Source organism: Triturus cristatus, chromosome 2_1 (assembly GCF_964204655.1).
Source record: "Triturus cristatus chromosome 2_1, aTriCri1.1, whole genome shotgun sequence".
Taxonomy (NCBI): Eukaryota; Metazoa; Chordata; class Amphibia; order Caudata; family Salamandridae; genus Triturus; species Triturus cristatus.
The window spans coordinates 454,762,255-454,782,440 of NC_140581.1; the positions used below are offsets into that span (position 1 = coordinate 454,762,255).

General features: G+C 43.4%; 1 protein-coding gene across 1 annotated transcript in view; it reads left to right on the forward strand.

Moving 5' to 3' along the window:
• Positions 1-20,186, forward strand: part of TBCA (tubulin folding cofactor A) — a 396,544-nt gene that overhangs the window by 359,784 nt on the left and 16,574 nt on the right. Inside the window, exon 3 of the mRNA XM_085632266.1 lies at positions 81-167. Within this exon, the coding sequence (XP_085488392.1) occupies positions 81-167 (87 nt within the window). The remainder of the gene's footprint in view (positions 1-80; positions 168-20,186) is intronic.

A 20,186-nucleotide genomic window follows, 5' to 3' on the forward strand; every position in this document is an offset into this window, starting at 1 on the left:
AAATGGACAGGGTTTGTTACATAATAAAAGTGCGCGCATTGGTACCAACTGCATATTTAATTGCATTTCACTTTTTTCAGATTGAAGTGTTGCAAGAATCCCGAATGATGATACCCGATTGCCAGCGCAGATTAGAAGCTGCACATGGAGATCTCACACAGCTTTTAGTAAGTTCCCCTTTGGCATTTCTAGGGCAGATCAGATCACAGCAATAGTTTTTCGTCAAAGTTGTAAAAATAAAATGAATAAGAACTTTTGTGATAAAACTAAAACGTCAGGCTGTAAATTGTAACCTCACCTTAAGAGGAAAAATAACACAAATGTGATGTTTGTAAGTTGTACCATAATGCTGTCCTGGGGACCGAAGGTGTTTTACATTAGAAAGAAAAATGTTACAGTGGAGCTAATGAACTTTGCTTGTGTTTATTTAATTGTAGGCCATGGGCGAAATTTAAATTACGCCACTTTGAGTAGTTACACTGCATTGGCTTTAACAATGTATCTAGAACGGTTAGGAAAACACAAGTGGGGGTTGATGTTCACAGTGCTTTGGGTTTTGTTGCACCTCGTGTCAAAAATAATTGACGTAAGTGCACATTTTACGTAAAATATAGCGAGAAATGACGGATTTGCATTTTGTGTAATTTTACCGAAATTGCATGTATTTACACTAACGCAAATTTTGCACCATTTTTTAATTGGTGGGCATCGAGCCTTTACGCTGTTCGCTCGCTCTCCGTGAAAAACCTGCTTTTTGCATCGCATTGTATGATGAAGAGAGCTGGTGGTTGTGGAACTTGGCCCTGAACCCTTACTCAGTTTGGCCCTGAATTTCTTGAAAACCAGGGGCATGTACCATAGTAGCACGAAGCAGGAGAGACCTAGTTGTGGCACTAATGTGCGTTACCTCTGTTTGTTTTTAGTGTGTAGAGGGCCTTTAGGCTGTTTGCTCTTCTCTCCCAGAGAAGTACAACACTACTTTTCTGATCACATTGCGGTGTAATGAAGAGAGCGGAGGATGAGCTTGGTCCAGAACTCTTGCTCTAATTGGCCCTTTAGGACTTAAAGACCAGCGTCATATGCCGGATTGTTGCCAGTGCATGCAGGATACTGCCTGTGTTTTTGTCGGCACACTGAAGTACTTGAAGTTCTACTCTTGTTTTCAATACAAGCTCAGAACATATCAAGAAGTCAATCAGTGAGAAGGTTGACTTTCAGTGGGAATGGGAAGGTTGATTTGTCCAAACCCTCCAATACCCCTTACAATACATCTCCCCCCATTTCTTATTTCCAGTCTTCATCTGCACTTGGGAGCACTAACTAGATTTTAAAAAGATAGTGCGGTTGAGGTGAATGTTGTCATGGTGATTTCCTATGTCGAGGCAGAGGTGTATCATGCACTGGCCCAATTTTTAAGAACTGGTATGTGACCCAGTAACTCTATCATCTTCAACTGTTTCCAGGCTCTTGTCAGAATCCAGTAAGTCACATGAGCTTAAATTAACCCTTGGCCAGGATGGTCTTCGCTTATCTGCACTTCCTAAGGGGCCATCCTCTGGGACCACCAGAGCTCGAAAGTACATCAAGAAGGCGGTTGCTCTCAATGTTCCTGCTCTGCTTTCCTTGATTATACACTTGCAGAGATCTGCATTGGAAATGCTGTTGGTGATGGTTTTCTCTTTAAGATGCAGATTGGAGACCACAAATGCTGAATTAACTTGGCAATTGGACAGATGAAAGATTCAGATTATCTTCTTGCAGAGGCTATTTTGTTGCATCCATTGATAACAGCCTGGTTAATCTTGGTGCACTCTCAAATAAAACTAAAGACCAATCTAAAATAGCATCTTTCCAGCCAATTGTTGACAAACTTGCCTTTCTCCCATATCGGAAGAAATGCTGAATGATCTTGAGGGTAAGAGTCGGACGGGTGCAAGAATTCTTGGTAACTATTTTGAGTACAAACTTCATGGTCCTTTTACTTCTGCAATTCATCCCAAGCAATTCACTCAGGTTAACCGATCTAATCCCCTTGTTATAGGGCGATGGTAGGGCCAAACCTGATACGACAAAGCATAAGTTAGTTGAGCAATTGCCCCCCTGACATTGTCGTAAGATCTCACACCTCCACCTTGTCTAGCAATCACAATGTGGTCAAAGTTATCAGTGGATTTACTGCTCCCAGTCCAAAACAGGTCAGCCTTTTAGTCCATCTTCCTAGCAGAAATCCTACTTTCCCAATCTCTCCAGTGTTTATCAATTGTTGGAGGACTCTTAGCCCGTCCACTTATATTTGTAATCTTATCAGATGCAGACGTAGCTCCAGATGAAGTAGGTGGAACTAGACCCAGTAACTCCCAAGGCACCAGCTGTTTCAAAAAAATCAGCTCTACATTGTGGGGCCCAGGGTTTTTTATTTTATTTTTTAGAAATCTAATGTTCAGAAGGTCAGGTCTATCAATGAGGAACCCATTGCTCGTACAGAATGTCTTGCCCCTTACCCATTTTAGCAGATGCCCCATCTACTGTTATCAGCTTCTCCTAGTAACAAGGATAGTTTGAAAGTGGGTCAAGAGGGGGCTGACATTGTGTAACCACCCAGAATATGATTCTAGAGATCTGCAAAATGTTTTCAATAGGGCTAATACTCTTGTTATTTCAAGAGGTCTCTTCAGTGGCCCATTTAACTTCTAAACACATTGAGCGAATCTAGTTTTTGCCTCGCTTCTATTGTGCCACAAGAGAAATACCTAAGCTCTTACTTACCTCTAAAGATGTGTTTGATTGTATTTGAGGTAAAATAAATGTATATCTGCGTCGTAGTGAATAAAGGCTTCCAGGGTCCCGAAATGTCGTTATTGTGGGGTGTTTTCTGGGCATTTGAGTGATCATCAGAAATTCAAGTCTCCTTTCCCCACAGAACAAACTCTGTTGAAACATATCCACATCCCTTCCCCTACACTAGTCTCTTCACATCAAAACTTACCAATTCTTTGGAATGATTACTAAAGATTTATTTACCCCCCTTGAGTGTGCATTCGTATGCTGATCCCAATTTGAAAGATTTGTATTGGTCCAGGTTAACTGTTTTGCTCAATTGTCAAAACTAGCACTTCTACAATTCCTTTACCTTCTTTCTGAAAGCCGTTGGTCAGTTTATGCAAGAGTAAATTCAGCATGGAACTTGGCTGGTTGGGAAAGCATGATTTTTGGCCCTTTACAATGGAATTTTGGCCCAGTCACTACACCACTTGTATCTTGGTATCTTGTTCCACCTCTTCCCATCCTGACACCCGACTGCTGAGATGTTCTGGTTCCTGACTTTTGAAATAAAGCAAACGTGCACCACCAGGGAGGACTGTTGGCTAGTTAGCCAATTACTTGTTTTATCCAGCTACAGTGGTTGCCATTCAGAGCGATCACATGTAAACAGTTTAGTTGGAGTAATTCTTCTAATTTTTATCATCCAACAATTCTACTTGTGGATGTTTATTTACATCCAAATTCTAAACCAAAGTACAGGATTATTGATGATTTTTTTTTCTTCAAGCAACACAGGTTTTTCATACATCATACTTATGGGGGATCTAGATAAAATTTTCATTGTTTAGGAATGTGGTCTTGGATTGCAAATTAATGTCTGCTCCATCCTTTGTGCCAGTAATTTAAGGATTGCGCCCAAAATTAAGAGTGATTATGCAACAGAAAGCATGACATTTGGTGGATACCTACTTTTTCCTCAAGTTTACAAGCAGTTGTGTAATGACAGAATCATGGAGGTCCAGTAGTGTGAGATTTGTGTTGGGCTTATTCGGCATTTGTTGCCTCATCTACCTGGTGTATTGATCTATCTAGTGTCCCCCACTGCCCTGAGAAGGTTTGCTCTTGGATATAGCTTGTTATTAACTGGGTAGAGTAGCTAGCTGTCAGCTGAAAATATTAAATTGGAGGACTTTTCATGACCAGTCAAACAAACTGGGTTTGTGTTTTCCCAGACATGTGTTGGTCCAGGACCACCTTGAACAGGGGAATTAGGAAATCTTGCCTCTGCGGTGCTTAGCCTTCTGACAAAATGACAATGAAGGCTCTCAAGCACTTGTACATGTCGTTTAACCTTGGCCCAGAAAATCTGTTCTTCAAATAAACGATGGGTAGATATTCACAGAGCTTGCAGATCTGGCGACTCTAAAAAATCAACACTATTTGGCCGTGGTATTGTGGGAAGCCTATTCAAGTAACTACTGAAGTCAAGCTCATTGAGAACTTGTATGTGATCCTACACTACCTGTGCGGGAGAAGACACAGAGTACAGAGAGCTTATTTTTTTCACTGAGTGAGATGTTCTTGAATTATAATGGAAATGTCTCAAAAGAGATTTTGAATAGTGTCTTTTAAGGACATCCCCTGAGCTTCCCGTCCTGTTCCCCTTAGTTAAATCCTCTGTCAAATAAATTGTTCCAAAGTCTTCGTATGTTTCAATCCTACAAGCAATCTTCAAATAAGGGGACTATCCTTGTAAACTACATACTTATTTTCTTGCTAGACACTGAAGCCAAAATGTTTGCCAAATTGTTATTTTTAGATCTGGAAAATTGGGTTGCAGAGCGTAATTTAGTTCCTTACATCAATCCATTTTTAGACTCCATTGTTATGCTTAACATCTTGGCACTGCTGCTGATGATCCTGGTGAATGGGCAATGGGCAACCCAGATAGTATGCATTCATTGATTTGGGTTCCAGATCCTGATATCCAATGTTAATCATTTATTTGTGCTCACTGGTGTTTCCACGGTCATGGGAATCCTAATTTTTTTAAACATATTTTATTGGCATTTTCATAACAGTTCTGCACAGTAATCGTGGCATTGGTGATATCATAATGAACCATCAGGATATACAACACTGGCATACATAGGAGATTTACATTACCCACGGTTACTGCCCCTTTCCCAAGGGAGGCTAACGATCTGGTCATCTTGTCATAACATCCCTCTCCTCCCCCAAATGCGCATGGTCATGGGAATCCTATTGAGCAATCAGGCCTGCTCCATATACATTTACACAGAGGGCCCCAGTTACAGCATCTGTGTCCATGAAACACACTAAGTAACCTGGCAAAAGACCCTAACAGATATTTAAAGATGGCTGACAATGGAGCTGCCCTTGTAATCATAGCCTCAGCATTTTACAGAACCAATTTTGAAACACATCTAAATGATATCAATACATATTCGTAGCTACGAGGAGAGCCTACTGCTTCAAGCTATGCAAATAAATTCAATTCCCGATTTGAAGAACGGCATGTATTTGAAGACCATGACTGGATGAAAAACACTAAGATGTACTTCAGATTCATTGATGACGTTTTTATATTCTGGTCTTGAACACAAAGTTTATGTAAAAGAGTCTCTGATATGAACACAAAAAATCGTACAATGCTGTTCACAGAGACCATCAGTAAAAATAGCAGCCATTATTTGGATTTCACGTAACACATTAATAAAGCGTTTCAACACCACAATGCACAGAAAAGCATGGTTGCATTTATACTACAAAAACGTTTTGCACTATGAAACATTTCACAGATCCTTATGAAGATCAAAAGTATATTGGAGCCTAATGAGCACATATCACAAGAAAGGGACGGGTGTAAACGATTTAAAGCAATAGGGTACCTTGATGAAACCCTCAAGAAGGCTAAACGGAAGACATCTTTGATTGATAGAGAACGGCTCTTTGCTTTCAGACAGGACTGCTGGAAAGGATTGTATGATGAAGTCTTATTAATAGCCAAAGAAAATATTTACCCAATGGGTTTAAAGCAAAAATGCTTAAAGGTCGACTGATCTTCTAGTCTAGCTCCTAAATGAAAAGACTTGGAGGCCATAGCACCCTTCACTGATTGAGCTCTGACATCACATACTCTGTGGTAGGAAATCGAACAAAGCAACATATCTAATTTTGTGCTGAACTGGTTCCTTGTAAAATTCACTTTGTCAGGCCAGGATTGCAAAAAACACATTCACATCCCATCCCAGAGGACTGATGCCTAGGACATGAAGGTATAGACAGACAAATGCCCTTAAAAATCATGGATAGGGGGGCGTGTCCAAAATGGCAGCCAGGATGGTCACCTGAACACGAGCTGTGGCCCACCACATTGTTATCCAGTGGCCATCCCCTCATGACCCTGGCATACAATGGGACGGGAGTGCTGGGTGAGTCCCCAGACACTGATGCACCCCACCTTCTCTCCCTGTGATTTACAGACTGCCGAAGAGGGCCCCGGTGACGGGCGTGGCCTACCTGCCGCAAGCCACGGCCTTCGGAGAACATATGGCCTGCGACGCTGCTCCCTCCCTCTGCCTGCCAGGCGGTTTGGAGGAAGCCCACATTGGGTCCCTCAGGGGCGCGGCCCAAGAAGGGACCGCGAGTGAAGTGCATGCATGCCTGTCCCCCAAGGGAGCTGATGAGAAGGATAGAGATGATGTTTGTGGGCGGTGGCTGCCTTAGCGGGCTGAACAGGAGCTATGAGGTGCGGCACACACTCGAGGTGTGGCAATCAGCAGTCCGGCTCCTGCCACGATTGGGGGCTACAACAACGATCCCCAAACCGATGTGTGAGGCATGGAACGAGGCAGCGACGCTGCAAGAGTGTGTGCGTCCCTGCGATCATCAAGATACAGGCCGAAAGAGGGGGGCCTGCCTGGGACCACTTGACTACAACTCCACCGGGGTGCCTAGCGTGCTGGGGCCCACATGAGACAAGCTGCCTGCCTCCTGTTGACTGGATAACTGCACTGCGCAGCTACAGATAGCGCCAGGGGAAACACGCACCAGCCCCCACTGCAGATCAGTGCAGCAGCTGTATCCTGCTTTCTGGGTCATGGACAGGGGGGCCTGGAGGTGAGACGCTCCCCAGTTTGGACCCAGTGCATGAGGTGTGGTATTCCTGACACCTGTTTGGACACAAGTGGGAGGAGATCTAGATCCCCTGCATATTTGCACCAGGTGACTGCGAACGTCAAGAAACATTTCCATCACTACGGTACGTTCACTCCAGCTTAACTCTTTTGCAAACCTCATCGTCCTTCCTCCCCCTTCTAGCATAGGGAGGTCTGCCCTGCTGCCACTGTGCTTGGCTTCAGTAGCCTGATTGAGGGTCTTTAAGGTAGCACCAGTAACATTCCCAGCCTGGTACCGGGCGGGCCCGCATACGACTATCGTTGATCACTAAGACCCCATCATGGCCAAAGTGAAGGCTGGCCAGGAGCCACAAATGACATTAAGTCCTGCAGTGGATCACAGATATCCGCCCCAAACCTCACACATGGAGCGCCTTCTGCAGCACCACATGGAGAAATTTGCAGAACTTCTGACCTGCTGAAGGTTGTCTCAAAACCTCTCTGGAGCCCTAGTTGGACACATTGATGACAGAAGTGAGGTTCCTGCAGATAGACCAAAAAACAAATCAAGAACAATGTGAAGGTTATGGAGACAGAGTTGGCAACTCTGCACTCCTTGGTGGCGGATCATCACCAGCAGATAGTTGCTCCAGAAAGAGGTGGCAGTGGTACCTGCCAGGTTAGATGATAAGGAGGGGTGCTCCAGGATGAACAACATCATGGTGGTGAGGCTGCCTAGGGGTGAAGGGGCAGAGTATGGATTTGTACCTGGAGCCCTGGTTGACAGAACACGTGCTGAGGGGTAGGACCTCCACTTCTCATGTAAAGGATTCATAGTTTTCCGGGTCGACCACCTAATCTGGGAGCCCCTCCCAGGCCAGTGGTGGCAAGACTGTTCAATTTCAGGTAAAGAGTCCACATCCTGCAGAGCTAGGGGCCCATGGACTGTGAACAGCTACTCTGACTACTCAATGGATGTTCGGTGGCAGCGGGAGATGTTTCATGATGTGAAGCAGTACCTCTGCATTTTAGGGATCAAGTATGCCCTGTTATATCCAGTGAAACTGAATGTAGTTTCAGACAATGAGACACTTTTGTGTGGGCCTGGCTAGAAACAAAGGGTGAATCCCAACGCACTCCCCCAAGAGACTGGGGACGAGTGGCACAAAGGAACAGAAGGCACTCCTCGGGAAACATCCAAGGCAAACGTCGAGGTGGTGCCAAAACAATCCGTTCTGGTTGGCTCAGACGGCCGAGGCTCTTATGGGGACATGGTGGGGTCCGTAGACCCATTATATGTGGAAGAGATACCCGAGAAACTGCGAAGTGGCCCTCTGATTATGCCAATGATGGTAGAACTGCTGATGCATCCTTAACTAGCGGAATATCCTTTTCTTTGTAGTTGTGTTGATTGCAGGATGGTCGGAGTGGGAGGCGGGCTGGGGGCTCACGGGCATTTGAGCTGTTTTGTGGGAGGGAAGGCTTGTGCAGTGATGTCAGTGGAGGACCCGAATTACACTGTGTAGTGGGTTTGTTTGGACCACCCCTGTTGACATAAAGACTATGGGTTCCATGCTGAATCATTGGAGGCATTTCTTGGCTGTGTTTGATTGATGGCGTGGCCAGGGATGAAGGATTGTTGTCGTTTGTTTATAATGTTTTCATGTTTGGTTTCTTACTGTTGTGTATGCTGTCTCCTCCACAAGCCCCTCACTGCATGTATGCACACAAAGACTCTTCTACACACACAACTCACGAGGTGACACAAGAATACCGCATTGTGACGTGGAATGGGAGGGGGGGTGGGCACATATAAAAAACGCTGTAAGCTTCTGTACAACCTAAAACGCCACTGGATCTTGTTTGCCTGCTTCCAGGAGCCTCATTTGAGGGCAAGGGAACTCAATAAGTTACACAGGCACTGATGTGGTATGTTTTATGCCATTACTTACTCAGCATATGCTGGGGGGGTCTTGAAATGGGTGGCAACCGCGGTCCCATATGTAATTTAGCATATCTTAATAAACCAGGAGGCCTAGTGTGTTCTAGTTTAGGGCGCCCTTGATTGTAAGCCTCTTACACTGATGGCATTATATACGCCAGAAAAGGGGCAACGCCTTTTCTTTGCCTCCCTGACACTGGCGGTCCTATGTTCAGCGCTATCCCAGATATTCTGGTATGGGGACTTTAATTGTGTCGCCCTTATGTGTTGAAGGTCGACTCTCTCCATAACTGGGGCCCAATCCCACACTGTCACCAGGCAGCTACAACAATGAGCACACAATGTACAGGCGGTAGACGTTTGGCAAGCCTATGCCTGCGGGAGTACTCTCATTATTCAGCACTCCATGCTTTACACACACAGATTGACATGATATATGGCAGTGTGGCATTGGTGAGTAAATGCACACAGGCTGAGTATTTAAACAGGACACTTTATGATCGCTGTCCCTTGTTGCTGACCTTTTCGTGGGGGCATCCCCGTCCTGAGATACTCACATGGCGCTTACAACCGTTGGGGGGGATGTACCGTGAGGACCCATGTGGGGGAACGAATAGATAAGCATTTTGTTGACAATGAACCGACTGCTATGGATACTGTGGTGCAGTGATGCCTTCAAGGTGGTAATCAGGGGGGTGTGCGTGATCATGCAATATGGTATGAAGCAAGGGTTGAAGGCAGAGGTTCTGAACATCGAGGATCGTATGAAAACAGCAGAAAGGATTTGGGCGGCCCATCTGGCATCATAACCCACGCAGGATAACATTAGGGCAGAATATAGGGAGATGTTACAAAGACTTAGAATATAAAGAACATGTTAAGCGCTAACATGAGCAGGGTGTTAAAGCTAGTGGATTGTTAACCTGGTTATTGTGTTCTGAGATACCACTCACACCCATAGGAGCGATACGGTCCGCAGCAGGCCTCATGGTGAACACACAGTTGGGTACTAAAGGGGAATACGAGAACTACTACAAGGCGCTCTTTACTGTCCCCAAGAGTATTGACCTGGAGTCAATATCAGCCTATCTGGGAACCATTGTGACCCCACTCTTCGATCTGTTATAGAGACAAGAACTAGATGCATCTCTGACTCTAAAAAGAAATCAAATAGCTGTTAAGCAAATGGCCAGGGGTAGTACTCAAGGCACAGACAGACTGCCCATCGAGTTCTATGCCATTTATCGAGTACAGCTAGCTCCTCTGCTCTTTCAGGTTGATGAACAGGCAAAAGAACATGGTAGACTTTCAGAATCCATGAGAGAGGCTCTAATAATGGTGCTCCCGAAGACTTGGCGAGACCCGTTGGAGGTGGCATCGTATCGCCTCCCCTCTCTCCTTAATCTTGATAACAAGATCCTAGGAAATGTGCTAGCCAACAGGTTAACCCCCCCTTATAAAGGCCATAAATCCTCCAGATCAGTACGGGCTCACCCTCTGTAGTAACACGTTCTGGAATCAATGCCGTTTATTCTACATCATGGACTTGGCACGCCGGATAGACACCCACTGTTGGGTGGTCTCTCTGGACATCAAGAAGGCATTTGATACCCTATGGTTGGCCTACCTACAAATTGTGGGTGGTACTGGAATTTTGCAGGTGGTTTGGGATCCTTTACGAGTGTCCCTTGGCCAGGGTGTGCATGGGTGAGATTATATCCGGCAGGTTTGACCTCGAACGGTGCACCAGGAAAGGCAGCCCCCTGTCCCACCTACTGTTTGCTCTGGCCATGGAGCCCTTGGCGTGTTTGTTACCGAGCAGGACTGAACCAGGTGGACAGCGGGAGTGTGCGAGCATGGAAATACTATAGCTCACTACCCCCCTCTCGGACCCATGATGTTAGTCGTACATTGCATACGAATTTTATTAGCCCTGGAATAGCAAGGAGGCTTATCGGTAGAACCGTAAGTTTTACCACTTTCATTCCACTGGTTAGGGTGCGCCTTAGCGTGCGCATACCGCCGTGGTTTGCTATCTGGTCCTGAGGAATGCTTAGCCAAATTGGCTTGATAAGCTGAAACATGTCGACCATCTTCTTTTCACTGATTTAAATCGGACGGACTTTGGTTATCCTAACCAACCAGTTCCAGTCCGTCTCACTTGTTTTAATGGTTTTTGGTTTACCTAGATTAAATTGATTATAGGTTGAAACCACAAACCTTTTAAAATTCACACTCACCCTTCCATCAAAAACCAGCTCCGCTGTAAATCAGGCGTCGTAGCACACCAGGGAGGCACTCGGCCTCCTTGGTGGGAACCCGATGATGAAGCATGTCACCAACCAGGTTGGTGAGTGAGGGTTCTTTTAACAAACACCTATGGTTTTTGCCCACGCTGTTGTCCTTCCCCTTTTACACTCTTTCGTTGTTTGTCTATGTTTGTTACGCGCTCTATCCCCTCAGTGGGGCATCTGTGTTTCAAGACACGATTACTATTGAAAAGTCATGGGTGAGGTGAGATGAGGATGCTGCTTTGACCCGACAAGTGGTGTTTCCTGCCAGTGTACAAACTCTTCTTTAGCTAGGAGCAGCTGCTCTATAAACCTCTTGGTATAATTTACTTTGCATCACACACTAGTATCCAAACCCAGAATGGCTCTATTCACCTCAAACTCTCCTATTGTTTGCTACACACCGCATTTGCGGGAAGGAAAAAAATCCTTTTGTTAATTAACCCTCACACACCCTATTGGTGTCATGCTTCATCATTGGGTTCACCCAGACTCCTAAAGGTCTGGGTGGGCTCAACCATCTTCCAGGGAGCTCTTAGAAGATAAAGTCCAGGGGGGTTTTAAAGATTAAAAATCCTATTGCTTCCCCCGGTATCCCTTTTATTCACGGGGATGCAATGGATATTAAAAAATGAAAAACTGGTCTCTTTTGGAATTGATGGTCCTAAGACCCTAGAGAGTTTGCCAACATGTTTCAGCCCACCATATATTGCCAAATAAATGGTCAGGGGCCTTCGTGAGGGCACAAAAAAAAGTGTGTTGCCTCCCTAGTTTTTGAATTGGGACGTTGACCTATAATTCAAACATTTGAAGGTACAGATAGCTGTTCCCTTCCTGAACACCAAAATTATCGATGTGGATCACATAAATCTTCTTATTCAAAGACATGCATCACAGTTAGGAGAATACTTATCTTCCTTCTACTGTTTCATAAAAAATTCCACCTATTTGGAGAAGAAAGAAAAAACAGGAGAGAAAGAACGCAGAAAAAAGAGTAAACATTGATTTCCAATTGTAGTCTAAAGGTGCCACTTCAATCCATGCTTGTGTGCACTTCTCAACATCATGCATGGTTAATCATTATATAATATCAACCATTATGAGCCATAGTGAATTGGATTCATTCAAGAACACCCGACTTGGGTGTAGTGCACAATATCGCATCGTAACAAAGAAAGAACAGAAGATCATTTGTTAAAAATACCATCGTATCATCATAGCAATCGCCACTGTGTTGGTGATAATCATGTTCCCCAAAGGTTGAATACTTCGACATATCATTCCGCATTTTTGGAAATCACCCTCTAATGTCATCAAATCAAGTCTTCATACACCCGTTTCCATGCACCATTATTTCAAACGCAATACATGTCTGCATCTATACACACTCATTTTTTCTTACCCAGCTTGGGGGAATCGCGTGTCTCAAGGGAGGAGATTTTGGGCATATGGTCACATGCTGCTCGTAAAAAGTAAATAGAATGCTGTTCAAATCAAAGACATCAACGGGACACTTACCCAGGGTAGACATGACTAAAGCGTTTCCCCACTTACTGATTTACATGGGCAGCCCCGCAGTACACCTAAGTTTGGTCTCTGCTCCCTGGCTCGCGCGTTCACAGATCATTAAATGTGCCTTAAATCCTTTGCCTCACCATAGCATTCCGATCAATGGGGTGTCAACCTCAAGAGACGCGCAATTACCGCGTCACTTCCCATGCGCTAAGATCTCGTGTGCCGATAGCTACTCGGAATTTGTAGTTCATACCCCATTTTTTGTAGTTGCCGTCCATCCGATATTGAACCTGATGGGAATTGGTAGGTTAGATTTAAGTATAATTTTATAAGGGAGGCCAAATCACCAGGATTCCTAGTCTGCCTGAAATTAAATACGTCCTAAAATTTAACACGTACTAAAGGCCGGAATACGGGCTGAGGTTCAAAGGAGAACGCGTAGATACGACGTCACTCCAGGCGTGTTATCATTCCCACTAAGAGTTGGGAACTGTAGTTCTGGAACGTATTATTAAAATTCTCTGTTCTATCTAGCGAGTAATTAAATTTAGATTACACTTATTATTTGGGAACCGATCACCATCTACTTTCCTATAGTGCCCGGGTGGAGACATGTTATTTTCAAAAGACATGTCGCGATTGCAGAAATATCACCATCGTTTTCATATATATATATATATATATATATATATATATATATATATATATATATATATATATATATATATATATATACACACGTGTGTCTTCTTTACAGTACTAGATGTAACGTACCATAATCAACACTGTATGATTATAACAGGCAAGCATTAAATTTAGAAATCTGGATGAATAATCCAAGCTCATACCCAAGTTTCATTGTACATTGGAATCATTAAAGGACAAGAACATCTTAAATGTGCATCAAATACATTGCTTACCATTATCCAATTCACATACTTTTTTCATGTGATCGTCAACCCACGATTATAGTATTATACTTATCTGAGGGCATTCCACGGTATTGAATCATTCAAACCCCGTTTATCAGTACCCAGTCTATATACCCATCTCTGTTCACGTTCAAGAAGTCTCTTAGTGATATTTGGACCATCGTTCACCTTCTCAATCACAGTCCATTCCAGGTCCTTATCACTATGTCGATGTTCCACATAGTGTGCTGTCAATTTTGTGGCAACAATCCACGCCTGATTGTACTTCTATGTTCCCCGATACAGAGTTTAATCTTACGTGAGGTCATCCCGACATATTTGAGTTTACACGAACACGTGATCACATTGTTTGTATTGCAATTTGTGTGGTGTCTTTGTTCCCACCTCTCTCTGATACCCAAGTCAATGTCTATTGTGTGTTTCGTGAACGGACACACTGTACAATTTCCACACGGAAAGTGGCCTTTCACCGGAATGCTGTTCCATAATGTTAATTGTGTGTCCATAACTGGTTCCCAATTATCTGTGTGAATAAGTCTATCCCTGATACTTTTATTCTTCTTGAATGAAAACATAGGTTTTTCAAAATTCAAACTGTTCGATGTCAGGATTCGCCAATTATTTTGTATAATCCTTTTTACAAAATTTGAGGACGAGTTGTATGTTGTGACACAAATTATAGCTGTATTTGCCTCTTTTACATTTGTTTGTAATAGTACTTCCCGAGGTGTATTTCGTGACCTTTTCTTTGCCCGTTCGATCACTTTCTTAGGATAACCTTTTTCTTAACAACTAAGTTATCAGATCTTTGCCTCCTTATTATAATCTTGTAGATTGGAACAGTTCCTTCGTATCCTTAGGTATTGACCTATCGGAAGGTTCTCTCTCAAGGAGCGAGGATGTGCACTATTAAAATGTAAAAGACTATTACGGTCTGTTGGTTTTTTATACAGGGAGCTCTCCAATTTACCATTTACGGCCATGATGTTAATGTCCAGAAATGATACCTTCATGTTATCCTTAGTATTGGTAAACCTTAGGAATGGTTTGATGTAATAAAGCCATGTCATGAAGTCTGTTATACTGTTATCATCTCCATGCCAGATGAAAAATATGTCATCTATATATCTGAGCCATTTACGTACTCTGTCAGCATATGGGTTGTTATTCCATATGTGCTCCTCTTCTATGTGTCCCATATAGAGGCAGGCTATACTAGGGGCGAATGTACTGCCCATTGAAGTACCGTGTATCTGCAAAAACAACTCATTTTCAAATCTAAAGAAATTTTCTGTGAGCGCTATCCTGATCAAATCCACAACAAATTTTACTGGTGCATTCCATGGCCAGTCACTCTGGCCTAATATTGTTTGGATTATCTGGATACTTTCTTCCTGAGGAATACTTGTATACAGTGCTTCCACATCTAGGCAAAGCATAGTTTCCTTTGATGGATCATACTGTACGTCTGTCAGGATATTAAGAAGATGTTTCGTGTCTCTGACATAAGATCTTATTTTTGGCACCAGAGGACGCAGGAAAAAATCAGCGTACTGGGACTTCCCCGTGGGGGAGTCTTCCCCATATGGATTTTCGTGATTGTATAAAAATTGATGTTCTGGGTTCTTTTTTATTTAGGAACTCTTTTTCATTTTTGTTGATCCATTCTCTCTCAAATGCATTTTTTGTCATCTGTGAGATTGTCTTTTGTAATCGTTGGGTGGGATCACGCTGGATTTTCCTATAATGTCGGCCATCAGAAAGGAGAGAAGTACACGCAGATCTATAAGCGTTTAGGCTCTGTAAAACTATAGCTCCTCCCTTATCAGCAGGCTTTAGAATTAAGTTTTTTCATTGGCCCAAGGTTTCCAGTGCTTTCCTTTCAATTGTACTCAAATTATTAAATGTATTAAAGTTTGGTTCCAATACTTCATTCTCTTTCCTAACTGCTTGTTCAAAAGCTAAAACTTCCGGTGGCATTAGGGAACACGGTGGTTGAAAGTTGGATTTTTCCCGTAGAGTCGTATACCCAGTGTCTTTGTCTTGTGATGGTTTTTGTTCGAAAAAAGTTTTCACTCGAATTTTTCTAAAGAATTCTCCAAGTTCACATTGTGTTCTAAACTTGTCTATGTGTGTAGTTGGAACAAAGCCCAGTCCTTTATTCAATACCTGAAGTTCTGTTGTAGTTAATATCTCCTCTGTGAGATTAACAACCAAATTTACTTGGAGCTCGGGCCTGCCACTTGATCCTTCGTCTGGCTTCTCGTATTCATCCGTTTGTCTTCCTCCCATTGGACATTTCGATTTCCACGTCTTCCTCTTCTGCCTCTCCTCCCACCTCGTCCTAAAAAATATTGCTGATTTGGGTTGGGCTGGTAGAAGGGCATTCCGAAAAATTGTTGTGGTGGTCCCTGGAATGGTGACGGATGGTACGCTCCTTGCCATGGGAAGGATTGTGGAGGGTATCCTCGATTGTATCCCCCTCTTCTTTGTCTTCGTTGTCTGTTTTTCCAGCTCTTGTTGCAATTGTCGCTTGACCATTCGTCTTGATCTGAATATGACGTATTCGACTCACTTGTATTAGAGGATCCAGTGTCCCCATCTGATTGTTTCTTGTAATCATCTCGTATATAAGGGTATTCTTTTTCATGGGAATTATTTAAGTATCAACCAATCGTGTGTACATCGCCACGCGATTAGTGACTACTCCTTTCTGAAGATGAGATCATCCAGAAAAATTCTAGGTTCATTTCTCACTAATAAACCATTGGGTGCTGCATTACCTCTTAAATATTCGGTCATAATGGCTCCATGTATTAGGATTCTCATATGATTGCGTTTAAGTTCCTTGAGTTCATCCCAACTTTGGTATTGACCAAGGCACTGGTTGATGTTCGTGTCCGGTAATAATGATGGACCTGCTAAAATGGCTGATGCCATATCATCCAAATACCCTATTCCTAGTTGTTCTGCCATACCTAAATTTGTTGTTTGTTGGGTACACAGTTTTTTAGCGGTTTTTTTACAGTGTTTTTTTCTACAATTGAGATGATTGTCAACAGATCTAAACTTCCGTTCCTTTCTCGTTATGTGTTCAAAAAATTATATATATGTGTTTTTTGGAAATTATCCAAAACCCCACAGCTGTACGCTGCTCAAAAATCTATAACCACTAGGTGAACAATGAAAAATCCATTGACACCACAAGGGGTGTCAATGGATTTTTCATTGTTCACCTAGTGGTTATATAATTTACTTTGCCCCTATGGCTATTCCAAGAGTCTCACATACCTGATCTGCAATATGTCCTCCTCATCCAAGGATTACTTTGAGCACAGCCCAGATTATCTTCCAGACGTGATACCCTCTGCTATGTTTCCAATGTACTTTCAGATAGTTAATAAAGCTCTTTGCAGGCAATGTTACAATTATTGGTTAGGTCATCCGTTTAGTCACCTAGTTCATTATCGCACCTGCCTGTCAATATTTGTTTGTCTTTGAGGGATTGACTGGATGTGTTTGTGTCACCTTGTGCATCAGCCATCATCTTTGGTGGCGTAACAGCTATTAGGCAGAAAACATCTTGACTTGGCTACAATGTCTGCTCTTGTTGGTTGAGAGAGTGAACTATAAACAAATGGCCACCCTCTTAATATGATGCCCTCACGAGGTAAGGATGATAAGTGGAGTCCTCTGCCACTATGTTACAACTCAAGGTTCTGGGGCAAGCAACAGGCAAGAGGACCTTTTAGAGTGCAGTTGATGAAATGCACGCCTTCTTAGCATGCCAGCCATCAAGATCAAGGATCCTCTAGTCATTAGGCTAGGTGGCACAGTGTCAGCAGAACAGGTGATGGCAGTAGAGGACCTCTGCCACACTAACACCTGTACCCGTCTGTCCCCCGAGTACCTGCTCAGTGCCCACTTTACCAAGAAAACCACCTGGCTCTCACAGGCTTTGCATAACCACCTTCTTCGTTTATAGTCCGCACCAACCATATTGTTGTCTGTGCCCCAAGGTTTTTCATGGGCCCAGTCCTACAGAGCGTTTACTAACTTCACCTTCATTTTGACCGGCGAGAGGGGTCACAGGTGTTAGAGCCATAGTAGGCACTGGTTGTCTGGACACTTCAAGTTCTGCCTCAGTAAACAGAAGGCCGAGAGGGAAAATCAGACAGGGGGAACAGTTTGACAACAGAAGGAGGATGTGCATTCCTGCTGCTGTCACTTCAATCCTCAGAAAGCCTTCTGCAGACCCCTTGACGCTCTCTAACTACAGAACAATCTCTCTGCTACCGTACCTCATGAAAGTCCTAGAGAAACCTATCAACAGATGCCTCATCCATCCATCTCAAGGACCACCAACTCTTCGACTTCACACAGTCCTGTTCCAGACCCAACTACAGCACAGAAAAAGTCCTCATCACCTCTACAGATGAGATTGGCCCCCTCCCGTAGCTAATTTCATGATTTCCTACCCCATCCGAACCTTGGATGAGATTGGAAACGAAGGACCCGCTCTCTGCTGGATTTGCTCCTTCTACTGAGATTAGTCATTCAGCCTAGCCCCCTACTCTTTGGACACTGACAGCCTTATCTGTGGTGTACCGTACCGCAAGGATCTTCACTCAGCCCTACTCTCTTCAATGTATATATGATCACAGTAGCAAGCATCATGCCTACCCACAACATTGACGCCATTTTCTTCACCGACAACACCCAAATCATACTCTCCATCTTGGACAAGACCCTCCACACCCAGAACAAGTTTATTGCCTGCATCACCAAAGTCACCAACTGAATGAAGACCAACTGCCTCAAACTTAACACCGGCAATACAGAAGGTGTGATCTTCGGGAAGAGCATTTCGCTATAGGACTCCACACAGTGGCAGGCTAAACTAGGATCTACCTCAAGAACTTATGGATCATCTTCAATGGACAACTCAACATGACTGCCTAAGTCAACGCCCTTACAACATCCTGCTTCCACACCCTGAAGATGCTGAGAAAATCTTAATATTGGTCTTAACCAGCTCTTGCAAAACCATTACACATACCCTTGTCACAAGTATGCTGGACTACGGGAACACCCTCTGTGCCAGGATAAGCAAACAACTCACCAAATGGCTGAAAACCATTCAGAACTCTGCATCCAAAATCACTTCTGTGCCACACACACCAAACACACCTCACCTCACACCACACCTCAAGGAGCTCCACTGGCTCTCTGTGCACAAAGGAGCACAATTCAGACTCCTCACTCACACTTTCAAAGCACTACACAGTGCTGTCCCTGCCTAAATCATTAGACGCATCTCCTTTCACAAACCATTCAGACACCTCCACTCGGCTGAACTACTTGCACACATCTCACTCTTATGCAAATCAAATCCGTCATGGAACGACCCACCTGTACAAATCAAAAACTCCTCCTCAAAAAGCTTAAGATCTTGCTCTTCGAATAGTCTAATTTACCTCCCGGAATAGCCCCTCCTACTTCCATAGTCGAGGCTAGAATCACAGCTGCTCAGTGCCAGCATACCCTGCTGGGTGAATGTGCTCTTCACAAATGCACATAAAAAAATCCCCTTGGTAACATTGCAACCACCTCTCACCAGGCTAATTTGGTGGAAAGTGGTATTGAGCAGAAAAGATTCAATCCGCTTGAGCCATCCAGGAAGCTGGCAGTGAGCCTTTGCTGCTTGAATAGTTGAGCATCTGCAAAGATGCTCCCTGGCCACAGACCGGCCTCAGAGCCACCTTGCTCTTAGCTACCACTGTCTGGATACTAGGCTACTGTGTCCGTCATATTACCTCTCGGTGATCTTAAGGTAAAGGCAGATGTAGTGCCACCTGTTTGACCAATTGGTCAGGTCTTGCGCTATAGCATAATTGTTGAAGAAATAGTTGAAGCAATCAATTTTTCCACCCCTCTTTCCTCCAATTATTGAATATTTCTGACTTTAATTTGAATTCATTAATGCGTGCAATAAGTGGGCCATTTATTTGATTACTTTAAAAGTATTGTTAAGATTTTTAAGTTGGTTCATCTACAATAGCTTTGCAATGTCGCACAATAACACATTAGTCAAACCAACTGTCTTAATAAACACTCGTTCACATAGTTAGTACTACAGTACAACAAAAATTATCACCTTTTACAACCCTATAAATTGCATGTGACAGTGAATTTAAAAAAAGCAATAACTCCCCATCTAGCCAGGCCTCTTCAGGAGAATTTCGCGGTATCGCTTAACCCCTTGCATCCCATTTTGGTTAAATACTTTTTTTTTAAATTCTAAATATGCATGAAAAAATGCAATTGCATAAACCCTATATGCAGGTGAGCACTGAGTAATATGCTATTTATTACCTTTGATGAGAGAGAGAAAAGGGGCATCCTGAACAGCGCAAGGTTTTGACTCTAGTGAGTCTCAGCACTTCTCCACACTCAACAACGGTAATAGCATGTTACATTCCGTAATTTGTTATAAATGTATATATTTTGCATGTTTGGCGTTTTTTTTGTTGCACAAAATGAATCTGTATAGAAACCCATATTTCACGGGGGACTAAAAATATTTTTGCTTTTAACCATT